The sequence below is a fragment of the Danio aesculapii genome, chromosome 12 (genome assembly GCF_903798145.1).
Source record: "Danio aesculapii chromosome 12, fDanAes4.1, whole genome shotgun sequence".
Taxonomy (NCBI): Eukaryota; Metazoa; Chordata; class Actinopteri; order Cypriniformes; family Danionidae; genus Danio; species Danio aesculapii.
Window position 1 is genome coordinate 24956472 of NC_079446.1, and position 21296 is coordinate 24977767.

At 35.5% G+C, this 21296-nt stretch overlaps 1 protein-coding gene across 1 annotated transcript in view; it reads left to right on the forward strand.

Annotated features, from left to right (window-relative positions):
• cpped1 (calcineurin-like phosphoesterase domain containing 1) overlaps positions 1-20315 on the forward strand; it is a 57676-nt gene extending 37361 nt beyond the window's left edge. Inside the window, exon 4 of the mRNA XM_056470003.1 lies at positions 19006-20315. Within this exon, the coding sequence (XP_056325978.1) occupies positions 19006-19229 (224 nt within the window). The 3' untranslated portion in view covers positions 19230-20315. The remainder of the gene's footprint in view (positions 1-19005) is intronic.
• The last annotated feature ends 981 nt before the right edge of the window (positions 20316-21296 follow it).

Genomic DNA, 21296 nt, shown 5'->3' on the forward strand with positions numbered 1-21296 from the left:
TTTATTCAAAAAAGCTAATATAATAATAATAATAATAATAATAATAATAATAATAATAATAATAATAATAATAATAACAATAATAATAATAATATTAAAATAAAAACTAAGTAGTGTTGTCCTGTTTTCAATCCAAATATCTAAAAAAATCTTAAATCAAGATACATACTAGACAAATGAAATAGCATAAGAAATTATGTCTTGTTTTCTGAGAAAAAAAAACACCTCAAAATTAAGTAATTGTTTGCCAATATGGTAAGAAAAACAATCTTAATGAGATTTTTAGCGTCACTTAGCGGCAGAAGTTTTAAGCGTCACTTAATTTTCTCATGCCATTTTTCATGTCTAGTAGTCTGGATTTAAGATTTTTTTACATATTTGGACTGGAAAGAGACTAAATTTCTTATAAAGTTTTTTTGCAGTGTAGCTGTAGATGACAACAGATGGAAAAATAAATGATCCAAAAAAGGCGAGTGAATCAAAACATGTCTTTAGTCTTGCAATGCAAAGTGCAAATTAACTATTTCACCGCTGCTTTACTACTCCTGTTAACCCTTTTGCTGGTGAGTTTAAAATTTTATGGAACCAGGAGTCAGTTTTTTTTAAGTGACCATTATTTTAGAATGCTCACCCTTAATGTTTCCATGGAAACGTGTCATGTTTGCCACGTGACACACCGCAGCCGCAATAGCGCTTTATGGCAGATATATCCCTTTCATTTAGTTTTTTCCGTTTTATTTCAACATTCACACTCTTGCTCATCATGTCATCAACTACCTGATATTCCAATTCACATAAACGTGTAAGTGTATCGTGATCTTCACTTGCGGCCGCGCGTTTGCTTCATTCATAAAAGTAGAAAACGCAGGATTCAGCACGTAAATTCATAAGTTACTCCCAAAATACATGCAAGTTAGTGGCTGGTGAACATAGAGAAGAATAGATTCAACTTTATAGTTGCTTTCACTGTGTGTAATGTGTATCTGATATGAATAAAACACATCGACACAAAAAACTAATTATATTTGAATGGATTGTTAGACTACCTTGTGTGTTTTACAAATCTAAATGTATTGTTTTACTAGTGCTTGTGTGTATTTAATGATTAAAACATAAAATAAGCATTAGGAGGTTAAAAAAACACTGCATAATTGTGATAATATGAAAGTCTTTCTCTGGCTCAGCGCCAGACAACGCAGCAAAGCTCAGTTTGATTTTTTTTCAGTTGCAGTTAACGAGCTAACGCTAACTTGTCATGCTTGTCAAGCTGAATAACGAGTAAAAACACCAGCACCAGGGACTTTAATCACATTTTGTAGTGATTTACCCTGCTGTTGAACTCCCTTCCTCCGTGTCCCTGTCTATGAGGTGCCAAACTCTGTATCAGTGCGCAAGAAAGACCGTATTCACTCTGCTCCTCGCTGAACTAAAGTCTTTTTTTAATAATCAAACGTTCCCGTGTCGCTCGTCACAATGAATCGATTATAAAATTTGCTGCCAATTTGTTGTTGCAGCCCTAAATGTAACAAATAAATTTGACATATTTAAAAAAATAATAATAATAAAACTCAAATAATTACTAAAATGTAACTAAATTAAAATATTTTAATTAAAAAGAAAAAAGGTTTAGCATTTTCAAAAATAACCACATTAGTAATACAAATTCCAGCAGATTTTCCCATATATGTATTTTGTTTGTAACCACAAGGGGGTCAGGTAACAGTGGAGAGAGGATCCACATGCAGCTTTATTTAGAGTAGTCAGACAGGCAATGGTCAAAGACAGGCGCAATCAGGAATGCTTCGTAATGTTACAGGGTGAAAACCAAATAAAGGTGCGGTCACACTTGACTTTTCCTTCCATAGACTTCCATTCATAAGCACGCGAATGCGTCAGACCGGAAACGCGGGGTCATGCGTCGAGTTTCGCAGGTTGCTGCGGTGCAAAGTTCAAGCTTGGTGAATTCTAACCTGCGAAATCGCATCACTTGACTGCGTGAGATGAATCGAGCATCAAAACAGGACCTCTCTAGACAGAAATTTAAAAACATGGAGCAATCGCTCGCTTTATTAATGTCTAATTATCTTGTTTAATCCCGCCCCTTTTCGCAGCGCAGCACGACAGAATTTCGCACACACAAAGCCCGGTGTGACCGTAGCTTAAGACTCAGCCAAGTCTGTGTGTGTATGCTGTATATATGGTCCATGTAATCAGTCTTTGAGCAGCTCCCAGCTGTGTGTGAGTAATCAAAGGAGAACCGGAACAGGTGTGTGTGTGGTTCATGACAGGATTTGTGGTTCCTATGATGACAGGATTGTAGTGATAGTGTGATAGTGAATGTTCTCCAGTGATCTATAAGTGTTAGATCGCTGGTGACCATGACATTGTTATTATTATGTGTGTGTATATATATATATATATATATATATATATATATATATATATATATATATATATATATATAATTATTATTTATTTTTTTATTTTTTTATTTTTTATTTATTTATATTTTTTCATTTTTAATTTTTTTTTATTCTTAATCAAAACACAGTTTCTTTGTGTTGCCTCAAAGACAACAGTGATTCAAATAATATTATTTTGAAGACAACAGCAATTATTGACAACTTTTTTTTCACTGTAAAAAAAAAACACAAAAGTCTGCTTTTCAATAATGTTATTCTATTAAGTCAAACAAATTTTTAATAGCGAATGAACTGTTCGTTCAAAAATAGTAATAGCTTTTATTCAGTAGAATTGGTTCTCGTTCTTAAAAAGGTTAAAATGAAAACATAGGTAAAGAGAAAAGAATCAAAAATAATACAAATGTTAAATAAAAGTGTTAAAATTAATCGGATCATTAATACACTGTAAAAGAAATGTAGGGTTCCACACAATTCATTCATGTTGTCCCTACACAAATCAATCAAGTTAACAAATTTAAGTGGATTGAACAAAAAACAATTGAGTTTCCCCCAAAAAAATCTTACAAATTGTGTTGTTTCAGCTCATTTTAAATAAGTAGTTTGAACAAGCAGCAAAAATGTATGAACAAGTGTATGATCTAAATTAATTTTAATTTATTTATTGAATTGATATAATTTATTTTTCAGTATTTCTGAAATTTCCATTTATTTATCTATTTATTTAGACCTATAATTTCATTAAATTGGTGCAAGATTGCTACAGTAGATGCCATTTATGGCCACATGCTGGAATGATGCCTTTATTTTGCCTGTGGCTGTTTAATTATGCTGTGAGTACCCTGGAGTGCTTTTACCGGATGTATAATAAAAGCTTTACAGAGAAATGTGCAAGTTGTCCATACACTTTTTATTATGCGTGTGGACTCGCTCTATAAGAGGCATGGGTTAATTATTGATTATAGAACTCTAAGCAGGTCAGAGCGGTTATTGTTTTATTTAACAGCTGCTTTGGACACAGCATACATTACTCACTACTGTATTCTCATGTTGGTATCTAATGAGCATTTTTGGGGTTTGCAGTCCCTTCGCTTAAATAAAGATTTCCACTATTAATATGCAGAATCTGAATGCTGTATTAATTTCCACACAAAGATGGTATCAAATGATATGCATCTCCTAACGTGTCCGATTGATTCACTCTCCATTTATTTTCAGTTAAACATCTTAGTTCGTGTTGCAGAAACCATTAAAAAAGCTTCTGTGCTCTGTAACAAGAAGTAAATTCACTTGGTTGAGGGCTATGTTTGCCATAGGGGAACAAAAAAGTACAGATCTTCCTTTTTTGCAAAGGTTAGTGTTCAGAAGATACAATATGTATTGATCTTTGTATGGCCAGAGACATACATCATGGTGCATTGATATTGAAAATCTGTATAAAAAATGGGCAATGCAGAAAGATTAAATCCCTTTGGTCATGAAAAAAGTCCAGTCTTTAATAAAAGATTCCTATTTTCATCGCTACTTTTATGCATGTTGTGTGTTTATGGAAAAGGAGTAGTGTGTTGTGTATCCCAGCAAGTGCCTTGATGTCAAAATGGCATCAAAAAACAAGTCAAATATGCAAATCAATTTGATGGCATACACTTGATATTCATCACTCATTTATGCCCTTTTGACCCGCAAAGTATCATAATATAAAAAAGTTATATTCTTCTGAAAGCTTCAATTCCAAATCACATCTACACTCTACATCCCTGCAATACATATAAACTACCGCAATGTCTAAATGACATCAAGTTGACATCTAACATTTATTACGTTTACATAGTCATTAGTAATCAAATTATTTGCCTTAATCTGAATAAGACAATAATATGATTAAGGTGTTTACATGCAGGGATGGGCAAAAAATACATTGAAAAGCATTTTAAAATAAAATACAAGATAGCTCACTTTTACGAGTATTAAAATTAACTACAAAATACAGCAGCCACAAATATATCCAAATAAAATACTGTATTTTGTATTTTGAAAATACTACAAAAATCTTTTTACAAGGGAGCATCAAATTTATTCGCAAACCTTCCATCAATAGGCATATTTGTTCAATCCCTTCACCAAAAAACTGACTTTCTCTTTCATTTTAGCATAAATTTTGTACAAATTTCATACAGAAAGTCCTGTCTTGAAGATGATCTCTTTAATCATTGTAAAAACCATGTAATGCAGATAATAGAGTTTCAATATACTATATCTCTTCATTGTGTTTCCATCAGTCACGTGGCCAGTGAAATTGCAACAATCTATTAACAGTCTTTTAAAAGGATGACATATGAAGGTTATTTACATTTACATTTACATTACAATTGTTTTGTTTTTTTTGCGAAATCTTCAATATTTAATGTAAAAACACGATTTCTGAAAACTACTAAAATCTAGTTTTAGTAATATCCATGAATCATGTTTTTGCTATTGTACTTTTCAATGCACAACATAAAACATGAAGTCTCAAAAAAAAATACTCTGCGTATACATCCTGCTGCAGCTGTGTAATGTGAGTCTGCAGTTTTTGACCAGTCTCTATAGACTAGACTAGATATTATAGAGTATCATTGAATATTTGTGTCTCATATACTGTATTGTGCCATTTTGACCACACAGTCTTCATTAACTACACTGTATCTGCAGAGACTGGCATTTGAAACAGGCTATAAAGTATTGTAGGAATTGCCACTGAAGGACTTATTTGTATGTTCTTTGTCGTATTCTCTTTGCATCTACATCAGCAATCCATTCAAAAATACTATTATTTGTACAGTTAACTCATTCCTTAAAGATGATTTCTGTTCTTCTTTAACTGGAAGTGTCTCCGTTTACCATCTTAGTAAATACCAGTACACCATTTTTATCTGTTTGATATTTCTAAACATCCTCTGCATCTGCACCTGCAGTACTGAGACTGAGAATGATGATGTGCTGAAGGCTCCACATCCTGTTCTTAAGGCCGTTTGTCTGTTATTTTCTTTATGTGTGCATAATTTCCATCCACAATCCAAGCATCGACGACCATCTTAATACATTTTTTGTTCCGATCTGAAACCTAGGCGAATAACTGAGAAAGCACCAATCTGAAGCCACATTTGGTGCTATGATATTGTCATGAGTCGGGTTTGATGTTATCTTTTCTGTTGTTCACGTCAGCTGTTCCTCCTTACAATCAGCGCTGGCATGCATGAATTACTCACCTGTTTCTATTTGATCCCATTCACTTTTCTATATATACCTGCCCCGTCTTGTTACACTTTGTCGGATTATTGTGTTCTCTAGCTTACATTATCCCTGTTACTCCTTTCTTCACCGTGTCTAGTCCAGTGTCATAATTTATTATTTAACCCTTTGCTTACCTGTATTTGTTCAGTCACCTCACAGAGGAGTCCTGTTCATCTTCAGTTGTTTCCAGCTCCAGCATCCGTTCCTTAGTTCTTTGTTCACTATTATACTTAATAAACTCTCTGTGGTCTGTCCAAGCCCTGACAGATATCATTATGTAGATTTCTTACAAAGTATTTTACAGTATTTTAAAAATACAAAAATACAAGACACTAAAGTATTTTCATACAAAATAATAACCTTGAAATACGATTTACAAAACACTATTTTGTATTAAAAAACGTATATGAAAAACATATAGATACTGCCCATCCCTGTTTACATTAGTTGCTTTTTAAACGTTCCATTCATGATCCCGTTTTTTAATCGCTACAGCATTTAATTCGATTAACGTCATTGCGTCACCACGCTATCCACATTTCCTCCAGAGTTTCATGTCATTTCGGGTGTTTCATTTTTAATTTCACTTTCATTCAGGAACATTTCATGCATGCCCCCTATGACAAACGAGATATTGTATGCGAAGATCAACTGCTGGAAGAGTGTTGTTTTCATGGAAATTGAGACCGCACGCCGTATGGTGAAAAAAAAAATCCACATTTCACAATGCAGGTGTCTGTGATCCTTCTTTAGTAGGTGCAGAGAATAGTGTCAAACAGTCGTGTGTATAGACTATCCTGTTGCAAAATCCTACATGAAGGCAATAGTTTGATTAAGGTGTTAACATGTCTGTAATGCACTTCAATAATGTGACTAAAACCAGCATACTCTACATGCTCCTAATTTGATTTATGTTTAATTCGAGTGGTAAGGTAATCAAAAATCGCTGTTTCCATGGTAGACTCTTAATCAGAATATTGTCTAAATCGTGTTAAAATCTGATTAATGGTGTCCATGTAAACTTAATCATTGGCATAAAAAAACATGTCAAAAATTGAATGAATGATTGTCCTGTAATAGATTTTCTTGATGTCTTGATCGTTTTGACATCAAGATATTCAATTGACATCAAATCAACTTGCGATTTTTACATGTTTTTTTTCATCAAAGTATCCTCCTGGAAATACTTGTCAGAGTCTGGGCTTTTACATGCTTCCAAACTCCATCTCCATTTCAACATTCTAATTTCCTCTAATTTTCATGAGGGATGCAAACCTAAGGAATTTGTTTTGAAAAAGAAATAAGCCAATCCTCTTGGAGATCAGAGATCACTGTCAGAGGAAAACACAGCCACTGCCCATAAAATCATTTTCCAGGCCTCCTTCAGCTCGTAGATTTAATATCATGCTGCAAATTATATTTGTATGAGTTAAATCGGTTTTTCTAAAAGGGAGTGGGGCTGTGAGAAGAGGATTTTTTTTCTTTTGAGACTTCTTCCTTGCAGGAAAACATGCTGATCACTCCACACGTCTATTAGCTTTGAGGTTTGTACAGTGGGTGTTTTTTGTAATGAATACATGTACAGTTGCTGATATCCTGGGCTGTTTCTGGACCTGTATTCCTGTGCTGCACTGATACAGTAGTTGGATACTATTCAACTTTAATGACCAAATTAGCTGTATGTACTCTCTATTCGTGAGCAGCAATGTGAAGCTAAGGTTTAAACTGATTTGAAAATCTTTTCACATCCTGATATGAATCATTAATTAAATTTATCAGCTATAAAATCACTTTTTTCTTTTTACATTTAGAAAAGAAATCAGTCACATTAAAAGTAATTATTTGTAGTTACACTACTACATTCTACATAATGTATCTCGTAACTTATCTTACAAAGTGGCCTCCCCAACCCTAAGTATAAAGAAGTTGTTTACATTTGACATTATGTTATGGCTTTGTACATTAATATTGAAACATGAGGTAATCCGAAACAACCAAAAGTGTTGTGTTTGACATCGTCTCTCATAGTGGAGCTTCTGCAGATTTCTGCACTTGCTGTTTCTGTGCATGTGCTTTGAAGGAAATGTGGCTTAAGAAAGAACACTGAAACTAAATGTGGAATCTTACTCTTTCAAAGCTACTTTCTATTGCCTACCCTAGCTTCAATGATAAATAATAGTGTGTAACATCAGGGTTGGGACACACGGTACGCAGAACTTTACCGAAACTCTGAATTTACTGATTCTGTGCAGATTTACAGATTGATGAGCGTAAAGGCTGGATGGTTGGATTCTAGTCAGGCCTGCACAGAAGTCTAGAACTTTGCAGAAAGTGCTTGAATACCCACATGAAAAAAATACTAAAGTGATTTATAGTAAATACTACTACAGTATTTTTTGAATAATCTAAAAGTAAATTGTATTATACTGTATATAATCAAAATCTATAGAATACACAAGATGTGTCACTCGTATAGCTTTGAATGGGGAAAAGTCTAACGGTCAAAATGGTGAAAGAAGCCCCACCTACTAGTACAGGAGCCAATCATCAATCGTTATAGACTGAAGTTTCTCCACGGGAGGGGCTCAGACCAGACATGTGCTTTTACGACAGTTTGGTGGTCAACAAACGCACAGGAATCTCAGCAAATACTTGCTTCACAAACAAGAAATATATTAACATAAAGCTTGACATTTTTGCTTTTAAATGAACCAATTATACTTAAAAACAAAAGTTTTTTGGTTTTGTAATTGGTATGAAATTAATGCGAGGTACAGTCCATTCTGTCCATTCACATGACAGCAACAACTCAAACGCCCACAGACTTGTAAACAAGGGGTCACTGTCATGTCTGGAGGAGATTCGCTATTAAGACCAAGTTATGGATTACTTCAGAAGACCAGCGCGATCAGAGGATGATAATGTGTAGAATGGCCATAAATGAGGTTGGTGTCTTGATCTCGTTCCTTTCGAGTGGCACATGCGCATTAGCTTGGGCAATCTGAAAATATGCTGATTTTGTTTGATTCGAATGTTGTTTGATTCGAACATAGAAACAAAACTTTTGAGACGGTTATTGTTTAATTTAAATTGTGATTTCCAAAGATGTGATATAATAGTAAGCTTGGCAAACAGTTTTGGAAAATTTGATGTCGTTTCATTCAGACAGAATGCCTGAGCATACTGCCCAAGAGGCATTTCAAAGATGGCCGCCAAGTGAAATTACTTGTCTCCAGTTATTAAAGGAATAATTTGTTCCTTAATTAATAGTTTTGTAACTATTAAATTGTTTTAAATTCAAAATTGTAATATATACATCAGTGTAAAACCTGTGAATGGTGGAAAAACATATTTCTGTAATTGTGTACCTGGGTCTCCACTTTTTCCATGGCCTCTTTTGGCTTTAACAAACTTATCCCTCAGGTTTTTCCAAACTTTTTAACAAAAACTTTACCCCTTTCCCACAGCTGTTGCAATTTCTAGCCAAGAATTATTGATCATCTGGTTATCTCTATGATCACGGATGTTAAAGATGTCTGTACAGGTGTACTTGTTTCAGACAAAATGTCTAAAAAAGTGTATCATATTCAACTCAAATCAAACGTGGGGCCATGCGAATTGTTCGCTCGAGTCTCAAAAAAAAAAACATGTGCTCCGCCAGCCGAATTCATGTCACGATCGATGACGTCACGTTCGCAGTGCGCACTCAAGCGAACTAGCAGACATGTCGAGTATAAACCAGGCTTAATGTGGCAATAGGCTCGTAACTGTACTGTGCAATTACACCCTGGCCATATTCATCACATTAACTCTATACCAGACACTGTAAAAAGCTCATTCCCAGCCACTAGACTTTTCTGCCGTTGTAGATGGTGTATTCTGGGAAAATTTTGTACCCCTTGGTTTCGAGTGTGGTCCTGAAAAATCTCCATTTCAAGGGCTATCTAGCCCTTTCCCTTAGCCCTATGCCTTCAAGCTAAAGAGAATAAGGACAGGGGAAAGGGGTTAAGGGGACGGGCTAAGGAGTAAAATTGAGTTTGGGTCTTGATGAGAAACTGAAGTAAAAAAAAAATCAATCCATTTAACCGGAAGTGATGAACTGAAACTTTGAATGTTTATATCTTCTTAATACAAATTTTTTCACTGTTTTATAATACACTAGCTTATAGACTAACATAGTGATACTTGCATCAAAGAAACTTTATTTACATTTCACGGCGACTTGATATGTCATGAATGGGAATACCAGAAGGCTTATTATACTCGCATATGCTAAAAAAGAAATCAGTTTCACCCTAATGGCATAAAGCTATATAAATCATTTGAGCTCTGAATATTTAGCCACTACTAAGTGAAGTTTTATGTTTGTGTTCTTTGTAAGCACCCTTGATTGCATCTTTATTGGTAAATCTACATTAGTGCTACTATAAACTAAAATCTACTAAACACACAAGCAGAAAGAAGCCCATCCTAAAAGGTGTTTTTGAGCGCCCATTGCCTTGTATTATAATGCAAAACCATTTCACTTGAAATTACCATTCAACGTTTCTCGTGGTGCCAGTGGTGCTATCTTGTGGCGTGTTAATTAGCAGTGATAAGCCAAGTGTTTCCACTGCTATTTCAGCTGTCTTAAGGCTCTCATTCAGCACACGCCAGTAGAATGAGAGTGGGATTTGGTTAATCAACAGAACGCTTGTCATCTGCTTGAGAATTGAAGGTAAGCTGGCAAGCATGTTGTTTCAGGCAGACAAAGAAGGATGGCATGTATTGTGGAGGTTACAGTGTGATGGAGTGCCCATTGTTATCAGATATCCTTTAGGAAAGGCAGGGCTTTGTTTTTTGTGTATCTCAAGGTCTTGCATCATTATAAGCAGTGTTTCAGGCCTTAGAAAGATACTGTAACTTGACAGTGAATTAAGGAAAATAATAGGGTCAGTTCGTGGTTATCAGTTGGCGTTTCTTCACTTCTTGTGTCTTTAATTGGTAATTTGGTTTAAAGATGAATTGTAGATGGTTAAACTGCATTATTAAGTGTGGCGATTGCAAGAACCACATGATTAATTGTTATAAGATTGAGATCTTGATTTAGACACATGATCTTAATCCTAAATTAGAGCAGTTCAGCTCTGTTTAATAAACATTTGGTCACTTGGAACTCATCCGGTCACAGGGTACATTCAGATTTGCATTTGTGTCGTCAACTACTAATTCAACTTTAGTACTAGTGATTTCAGGTGCATTGTATAGTTATTTTTGGGTTACTGAAGTAAAAATTATAAGACGAATAAACATTTATAGGTGGGATTTAAACACTAATGTCTGTGGTTACAAATAGAGTCAAGTTATGAATATAATAAAATGAAATAAATCAAATAAAAATCATTACACCCATAAGAGGCAACAAATAACTGTTTAAAATATATGTAAATGTCAGGATTTTGCCATTTCGGTCTTGTCCAGACACTAGTCCTGTCATGTCTTGTATGTTGTGCTCGGCTCAAGAATTCTCAGTTCGAGCACTCTTTTTCTGTCATTGTGTTCGTCTTTGTACGAGCATCGTCTTGGCTGTCTTGGTGTCCGGGCGTACTCAGGATGCGCGCTCTCATTGTGTCGTTTGTGTTTGCTCTGTCTGCAGCGTGCTGTTCTGTTCTCAGTCTAGTTGGTTTCGGTTTTGGTTGGCACTGGGATGAAACGTGTATGTTGCATGTGTGAGGGCACGTAAATGTTTTTATTTATTGTGTACCCATGTTTTGCGTTCAGTCTTCTGTTGGAGCTGTGTTTAGCACGTGGTTCATGTTCATGTGGTCACACTGCACTTTTTTCCCCATAGACTTCCATTCATACGCACATGAATGCGTCAGACCGAAAACGCAAGCTTATGCGACAAGTTTTGCAGTTCGCTGGGGTGCAAAGTTCAAGCTTGGTGAACTGTGACCTGCGAAATCGCATCACTTGACTGCGTGAGACCAACCAATGGTCAAAACATGATCTCTCTGGACAGAAATGTAAAATATGGACCAATTGCTCGCTTTTTTAATGTCTAATCATCTTTTTTAATCCCGCCTACCTTCTATGCTGTTTCCTTACCCTGCAACTCTTTACTTTACAAATTACATAGATCCTGAAGAACTGTATGCTTCTCATGCTCTGAGGAGTTCCATTCAGGTGCACTCGGTCAGAAGACAATCTCCTGTGATATTATGTCATTTTGTTTTTGATTGTCAGGATAATGTAGGCCAAAAGTTATAATACAATATAGTTATAATGGTGTGTATACATAATCAAACTAGTGTGTAACTTCAGCAAAACTGGTACTAAAATGGTTTTAAATTTCGTTTTGTAGTTTGGGCCCAACTAAATATTTGTTGCCATTTTTAATCGTTTAAGTTCATTTGATTGAATATATAAAAATCAGTGGATATTATTGATGCATTTATTGGGTAAAATTGCTACTTTTTACTGTCATTCAATGTGTTTTTGGTCATTGTCAATGCACTGTCACTTTAATTGAGCGTGAGCAGCGTGGCAAAAATAGACCCAGCGCAGAAGCCATCGCAGCACTGCTGCTTCAGTGACGCTCACGCTATGCTTCTGTGTGCGGTATGAAAGCTCTAATCTGTTAACATGGACGCTGAAAAAAACATGCGCTGCTCATGCTCTGTTCACGCTTGCAGTGTGAAACAGGCTTTAGTGTTGTGTTTCATGTGAACACACGGTTAATGAGTTCTGTCATTGGCTGCATCTCGTTTTACATGAGCACATGGCTTGTTGTTTCTTTGTGCAATGTGCTCCATTGTCTATTGTCTAGTCCCACACTCCTTATTAACCCATTATTAGTTTATGTTCACCTATTTGTTTGTTAATTCTTTCTCTTTATAGTCTACTCTTGTTGTTTTGTGCCAGTTCGTCCAGTTTGTCCAGCCCTGCCCAGTCAAGGTTGTTCGTTTATTTTTGTTAATGTTTCCCCCTCCTTTTGTTTTATTTTATAATAATAAACACCCATTTTAGTTTTGCACTTGAGTCCTCGTTCTTTCCCCGCCTTCAATCATGACAATAAATGTACTGTTTACATTTTATACCAATTTATCGTTTGAAATTGGCTATTTCTATTAATTATACTATTTTCTACTAACTATATTTTCTTGAACCTTTACTAAATTACATATTATTTTGTTTAGATCCTATTCAGAATCATGGTAAAAAGCTAAGTAAAAAACAAACAAACAAGCAAGCAGACTCTATTTAATCATGCAGCTCTAATCGAAACGTTATTTACTTTATTTATTCAGACTGTAACTTGAAAAAAAACTTTTTTTCTTTTTACTGAACTTTAATTTGTTTTCCATACCAAACTGTTAAAAAACTTCAAAGAATAATACTAAATAACAAGAACAGAATTATTTTCATGTCTTAAATGATGACCTATTAATAGCTAATGGTAATAGTATTATTTTGTGCAATTAACTTAAATATTAAATAAAAAAATAAAAAAATAATAAAACATAAAACTATATAAATTAGAATGTACAATAAATAAATAAAAATACAATTTGATATTTGTTTTGCCAAAAAAAAAATCCTGTGCTGTTAAATGAATAGTTTTTTAAAGGTTATGTGAGCACTTGATGACAGCAAAGATTATTTAAAGAACAATTAAATGAACATAAACTATAAAATATCCAATACTGATCACTTAAAATTTACCAAAAACACCCCCACACATCCTAATTTGCAAGGGCATAATATATCCCTTTTAAATATGTTTCCCTAATGACATTATGAGTATTAATCGTCAAGCTCAATGATATATATATATCATATATATTACGATTAAATCATAATTACAATGCACAGCAAACTCTGTCCCTCATTTAGAGGATCTGCAGTGATAAGCGGGGCCTATGTATGACCAGCATAAGCAATGCCCTCCCTGCACAAAATCATTTTGTACTTCCTTCTGTCATGCAAATTATTGCTGGCAGAGTTATGTGAATAATGTATCCCAGTGGCCTAATGACAGCACGCAGAAACACACACACACACACGCACACACAACCCTCAAACTAAACCGTTAATGCAGTCTGAGTAGTTTGAATAGACGAGACTGAGGATTTACATATCATCCAAATCTGGCAGATCCGTTAGTTCTGTGGCTTGGAAGAGAGAGACTCTAGTAGCGCGTTTAGAGTGTCTCCAGAGAACTGAACGCAGAACGGCATCATACCTCCTTATTGGATGAGATTTCTGGCTTATTTTATGTGAATGTTTATTTTTAGTATGTACTATTCTCTCACACGCTCAGCAAATTTCACCTCTCTCAGCCAAAAGGCATGTTGATCCCCAGATACCACTATTCTTGCAGTAATGAGCCCATTAATTAACAAGTGGATAAATGGGATTTTCTCAAATGGATCTACAAGATGTGAAATAAAAAGCAGTTCGGAAGATGGAAGTAAGTTGCTGTGAGCAATGGACAAGATTCAAGAGGAACATAACGTGGAAACCGCTCTGTGTTTATCGGTATTGGTGTAGAATCCCAGAATTCTCAGCGGCAGGATGCATTTGATCATTTTTAGATGGACGTCATTATGTAAACACGCAGAAACTACTGACTTTGCTGCAAATCTACACAACTAAATCCAACACAGCAGTGTTTGTTGTTAAGAGACCACAGCTTATTAATCAGGCTGATTACAGGACTGGTGGGAGTATGGACACACTGATACACTCACAGCCAAAAATCACAATCCAGAAAAGCTGAGACTGCAAGCGTGCTGAGATACTGTCATAAAACGCGCAGATTATTAAATGATAAAACAGCGGTAAATCCCAAGATGTTAATGCAAAAATACTTTCTATTATGTTATTAAAAGTAAACAACAAAAACTTTTGTTGTATGAACTGTTTGATTAGCCGTTTAATATAATATTAAGTTACCATAATGATATTTTAAAAATATTTTTGGTTTGTAAAATAGCTCTTCTAAATTTTGAGCATTTAAATTTGCCAAAAATGGCGGTTTTTAATGTTCTCATGTATTAAACAAATCTTATTGATGATATTTCATAACTTACTGTATAAGTTCTTCGACTTACACTCCCTGACAAAAGTCTTGTCGTTGATCCCAGTTGTAAGAGCAACAAATAATACCTTCTAATGGCAGAAGGTAGATTTTTCTGATGAATCATCTGTTGAACTGCATCCCAATCATCACAAATACTGCAGAAGACCTATTGGAACCAGCATGGACCCAAGATTCTCACAGACATCAGTCAAGTTCGGTGAAGTAAAAAATCATGGTTCGGGATTACGTTCAGTATGGGGCCGTGTGAGAGATCTGCAAAGTGGATGGCAACATCAACAGCTTGAGGTATCAAGACATTTGTGCTGCCCAATACATTACAAACCACAGGAGAGGGTCTTCAGCAGGATAGTCCTGTAATAAGTTTCTGAAAACAAAGAAGGTCAAGCTGCTCCAGGGTTGGCCAGCCCAGTCACTAGACATGAACATTATTGAGCATGTCTGGGGTAAGATGGAGGAGGCATTGAAGATGAATCCAAAAAATCTTGATGAACTCTGGGAGTCCTGCAAGAATGCTTTCTTCACCATTCCAGATGACTTATTAATAAAGTTATTTGAGTCATTATTATGGTTATTATGTACTGACGTCATTTATGTCATATGGCTCTGTCGCGAGGGAGGCGAGCGCGGGTATTTACAACACTACAGGCGCCAACTACTTAAAAATTTCACTGTGTGTGTGTTTTCTGAAAAGCCTTTCACTGGCACTTACAGCAGAAGCCCCTATTGCTCTGCAATTGAGGGAGTGAAAGTACTCCATTTCCCTCTGTCACTGTGGCCCATTTCATCTGCTGGCGTGGCTTTTCCTCTCCTCTCTTTTCCTCTCGGCTGTATGCATTCCGAATGCATACATAAATTTCCGAATAAAGTGCCGGAGCGGTCTGTAACTCTGGTGTAATTTTAACAGGAGTGGGCGGTCTCACAATATCGCTCCCGAGCGAGCGAGCAAGCAAGCGCACGTGGCATGTATGTGCGTGTGTGTGTGCGCGTGTGTGTGCGTGCGTGTGTGTGTGTGCGTGTGTGTGTGTGTGTGTGTGTGTATGTGTGTGTGTGTGTTAGTGCATGTGTATGTGTGCGTGTGTGTGTGTTTGTTTGGTGCTTTCTATGTTTGTGTATGTGTGTGAATGAGAGACAGTGTGGTGCTGTGTGTCCATGTGTGTGTGTGTGTGTGTGTGTGTGTGTGTGTGTGTTTATACAGACAGCTTGTTATAGCCACCCCCCAAAATACAACACTGTGTATGGAAAGCATCATCAATGCACAGTGATGCACCGAATCATCGAATTGAACCGAATCGATGGCATGATAGTCGTAACCGAACCGTGAGACCAGTATAGGTTCACACCTCTAGTCATACACAACATTAATTCTTTTTCCACTGCACCATAACTTTATATTCTCTACTGTACATTATTTCTGTTACGTGACAAGACTTTTGTCAAAGCAAAGACAGACCTTACTCTCCTAATTAAATAATTAAAATTCAAAGCATGATCATATTTTATTTTGCTAAAACAACCGTAATCTAGATGCCTTTGTCTTTCATATAAGCCACTTCTGATACCAAACGATTAATTTGAAGTTAAGTTATTATTCGTTGTTCCTAAAACTTGGATAGGCGACAAGACTTTTGTAATGCTTATTCAAGTGTGCATGAAAAACCATAGAGTGTTACTGGGGGTTATAACAAGACTTTTTCCTTATAAACATAAACTTTCAATACATGTTAAATTGCCAAATAAACACATTCAAACAGACTTTATGCATCTTTGTGATGCCACTTAATAAATTTATCATCTGTATATACTGAAATATACTGCATAAAAATAAGTATTTTTATAGTTCTTTATTCTTTTTTTTTTAAATAATAATCTCATAACAATATTTTAAAACCTGAATTAACTTACAGTTTAAATCCAAATTTGTAAATAAATACTTCGTAGTAAAATAGTAAGGTAAGCACTTGGACAAAATTGAAGGAAATTTTGGTGCATGCAAAAAGTGTGTTTATGATCACCATCCGACAAGCTGATCCAGCAAAGATTAGTTCTTAAAATGTCACTAAAATGCATAATCGAATAGAAAATGAGGCCAATAAGGGCAAAAAAGGACCACTTTTTCAAAGAAAAAGAACCTTCCTTTTCAATAGGCTGGTTACGAGCCTGGCTTCTTTGATCATGCAAATACAGCTCATATCTTTATATAAAGAGAAAAATCAAATAGCGTCTCATTACAAAGCATCATTCCCAAAAACTGTCCTCTCATGCATGATAATAAAGCATTTCCTTTTGGTGAATTTAGATTTTTTTTATTTTAATAAGTCGTAGTTTAAAAAAAGTCAAATGTTTAATACAAAGTAAAGTTTAATAAAGGCCCAAATTTTGATATGCAGTAATGATAAGCTCATATAATATGAACTTGTAAAGGTTAAGCACCTAGATTACACTATTCATAGTTAAAAAAAACATAAATCACTTTTTAGTGTCAGTCACTGTCCTTTAGTCTGTTCGTGAAAAGCTATTAGATTTAGATTTCAGCTGTATGATTTACAGTAGATATATGCAGTCGTTAACAGTATTGCGTGTCTAATTATTCTTTCCGGTAGTGCAGTAAGGGAGGATGTCCTTAGAGTAAATGACTGTTTAAGAAGTGCTTTGGTTTTTCTTCCCCTCCTCGGTTTCACATCTGACTTCTCCAGATAATTGGACACTTTTTTTTATCCATCTTGTTTCTTTTGCTTGCTTCCGTCGCGTGGATTAGAGGTTATGATATGTGAAAGACGCTTGAAATGTGCATAATAGTTATTTATAAGCAATTATAATTCATCCTAATGTTTTGTTCTTGTTGTTTTAATTGTTTCGGTGACGGTTTTCAGCTTTACGTGCCGCTGTGTGAGTTTTCAAGTGTCAAGGTAGTTGTAATTGTGTTTTGTTTGTGTGGTTTCATTAGCAGTGTCCAACAGAGCATGCAGATAGCTATCATGTGCATGTGGAACAAGAACAACTTTTGAAATTTAGATGAACTCTGACAGCAAGCAACCATCTGTAATTATACCTCTCAACACTGTGTTTCTGTCACAGTCGTTTTCTCCTTCTTTCTTCTTCTTCTTTTATGTATTTTGGCATGCCATCTCCTGCATCTTCCTGTGGTTTTTGGCACCTTTGCTCTGTTCTGTATGAAAAATTCATGTGAGATTTCGTTTCCTGTTTTCAAGTGCATCCATTACCTCAGTATGGGGTACCACCGTTTCTGACTGAAAGAAAAAAACACCTCTAGATTCACCGCCTTTACAAAAGAGAGAGCTTATTTGTGCGTCTCACTCTGGGTGACTTGTTTGATAAACTATTGTAGTTCTGCATTCAGTCCGGTGCTTTATATACTGAATGAATGATGGAGATGCAGTCACTGTAGCAGGGGAGAGAGCAGAAGCTTCGCCTACTCCTGACCATACGCTGAGAGAAACCGAAAGTAACCAGAACATATTGTACAGTACTTTAATGGCCCATTTTCACCGAGTGGTACGGTATGGTTTGGTACGCTTTTATAGCCTTTTCCACTGTCAAAGGGTACCAAAAAGCGGACCGTGCTGTACCACTTTTTTGAGTACCCTTTGCAAATGGTATCTAGCATGACAAAAGGGTACCAAAAGCGGAGCTAGATGTGTAGCTGAACGCTTTTGGTTTACAGACATGCGTCACTCGCTCGTGGACAAGCAGAAGAATGAAAACAAAGAAACCGCCATTTTTTAAAAACACAGCCAAGACATTACAATGCAATAATATATACATATAATTACAGGCAATGATCAACTCAAGCTCAAACAAACTATGTCGTCGTCTTGATGAACTGCCAAAAAGCCAAGAGGAACAAAATCTGCTGTGTCCTGCTGTTGTTTTACAAGCCCGTCTAAAAGTGCGAGCTGTTTCACTTTCTCTAAAGAGAGCTCTCGATCGCGCATCTATATTTGAAGTATATATATAATTATTAATACGATTAAAGTATTTTTTTTCAATATGTTTTTGAATATTATTAAATTAGGAAATTACCATGGCAACTTTATAGTTTGTATGTTTACAAATTTATTTATATTTTTGGTATATGACTTCGGCCCACCACCCTCAATCAAGTTTGGTTTTTGGCCCTTCGTAAGAAAAAGTTTGGGCACCCCTGCCTTAGACTAAGATCTATTTTGATGTCATTTGTAAGTAACATCATCCTTTCTCTGTTTTCAGGGGTGAAAGGTGTTTTTTCCGGCCATTACCACAGGAATGCAGGAGGATGCCATGACGGACTGGATATGGTGGTGAGCTCAGCAGTCGGTTGTCAGTTAGGAGATGACACTCATGGTGTTCGAGTGGTGGTAGTCACTGAAAACGACATCATCCATCGCTACCATAGTCTTGACCAGTTATCCGAAAGAGGAATGGATAAAGACCTGAAGAAATTGCTGCTTTAAATGCACTTCTGCTGTAGGTCAGTAATCAAATGGCCGTATCTCCATACACAACAGAAAAGCGAGCCATTGTTTGTACATTTAGAACTTTCAGGTGTTTTGTTTTTTTTTTTACAAGATTTACGTTCAGAATACATTAGCAAGCATTAAAATCTTGAACCAGTTTGATCTTTGATACTCGCGTCATCTGTCTCCACACTTTAATCATGCAAATGTGTCTGAGAATTCCTAAAACACTGGAGTTAAATCACCTCATCATAGTAATGGAGTGAGGAGATGCTAGGGTACAATGGTAGTTTAATAGCGCTGAACATTTTGGATGACAGTTTGATGAGTTCACTCCTTGCTCCTCTCTGCTCATTACTCTTTTCCATCTTGGAGAGGAGGAAAGAGGCAATCTCCATGGCAACGATTGAAAGACGTGGCTGCGGTGACCGGGACATCGAGTCACTTGTTCTGTGGGTGGATCACCAAAAACATAATTGCTGACCTCACCTCACACTTGGACTCAGAAGCGTCGAAAGTAGCCGAAATGTGTGACTGAATATCTTAGGCTGCGTCGATGCAGAAAGAAAGGCGTTTTAAACGAACAGAGTTCTTGTTTGAATTCCACCCGTGACCTCATAACTTTCCTTAGCAGTGTCATGTTAAAATGAAACAAGATGTTTTCCAGTTTTCTCAGGATATAGTCATGTAATATTGATGTGTAATGTCTAATGCTGTGATCATACTAGAAGGGGTTCAAAAGTTTAAAGTTTTGTCATGAATTATGCAGTTGACATTCAGTTTCAGCGGAAAGTTAAATGAAAAGTGATGACATGATTTTTGGAATGTCTTCGAATTTGATTTATGCTGTTTAATGACGGCGCTGTATGAACATCTGACTATCTGTGCAGAGGAGTTCCTATGATTAGCTTTGCTAATTTACGGTGACATTTTATAAAATTCATAACATGAACTGTAATTTATTAATTAACCTTTAAATTTACGATTTGTTCTTTTAATGTTCACTACATAAATTAATGTTAACAAATACAGCTCTACTGTATTTTAAATGACACGAAAATTTATTAAAATCTATATGTGTAATTAGTTGCCTGTTGCTTGTATTTTCGCTGAGCTTTTCATTTAAAGAGGTTTCAAATATGAACTCAGTGCTCCAGAAGAAAGTAAAGTAAACAACACTTACTATCTTTCTGTAAGGGTCCGTCTATTAGTCCTATGACTGAACTAACAGCATGGGTGGAGGTTAAATGTGTGTAAGCCTTTTTAGCACATGCGAAAAGAAATATTTTTATTTGTCAAAGTTAACTTTAATTTGTTTCCAACTTCGAATTTAATCTGATTTATAATCATTTTAATTATTTAAATTCATCCAATTCAAACTGATTACCTTATAGGTAGGGCCAGACGGAACGTGCCGACATTTTTTGCTATTTCTGCGCAGAATTGTTTTAAAAATTTGCGGATTATGCAGAATGATTTTGGGAGTATCATTACTAAAACTTTAATATATGGAATAAAAAGCAGTACTTTTTAACTTGTATTTAATGTTTACAATGCAAATCCAATTAGATCCACTTTATTTGGTAAACAAAGCAAGTCTCTCATATAATAGATCTACTAAAAGACAGAAAATATTACTTCACAAACTTTATTGTAAATAAATCATATGAATATTTTCATATTAGTCAATAATATTACTGAAATTTAAAAACTGACTAAATAAATATAATTTTAAACACATTTACACAAGTTAATAAATAGAATCAATGATGGGTTAAAAATCTGCGCAATTCTGCGCGCCCAGTTTCCATGTGGGCCTACTTATAGGTTGTGATTTGGCCTAATTTAGATAGATTAACCTAATAAATCCTTATTTTCAGTTAATGGTTCATTGTTTACCCGAAGTCGCTTAGAATCGGTATTTTAGCCAGTTACATCTGTTCACGGACACATCCTCGCCAGTTCTGGTTCTTAGATAAAGGAAATTAGTTTACAGTTATATCCCCTAAGTAATATCAGGCCCCATGCTTGCTCATACATAAAGAAAGTATGGTTTAGCAACTA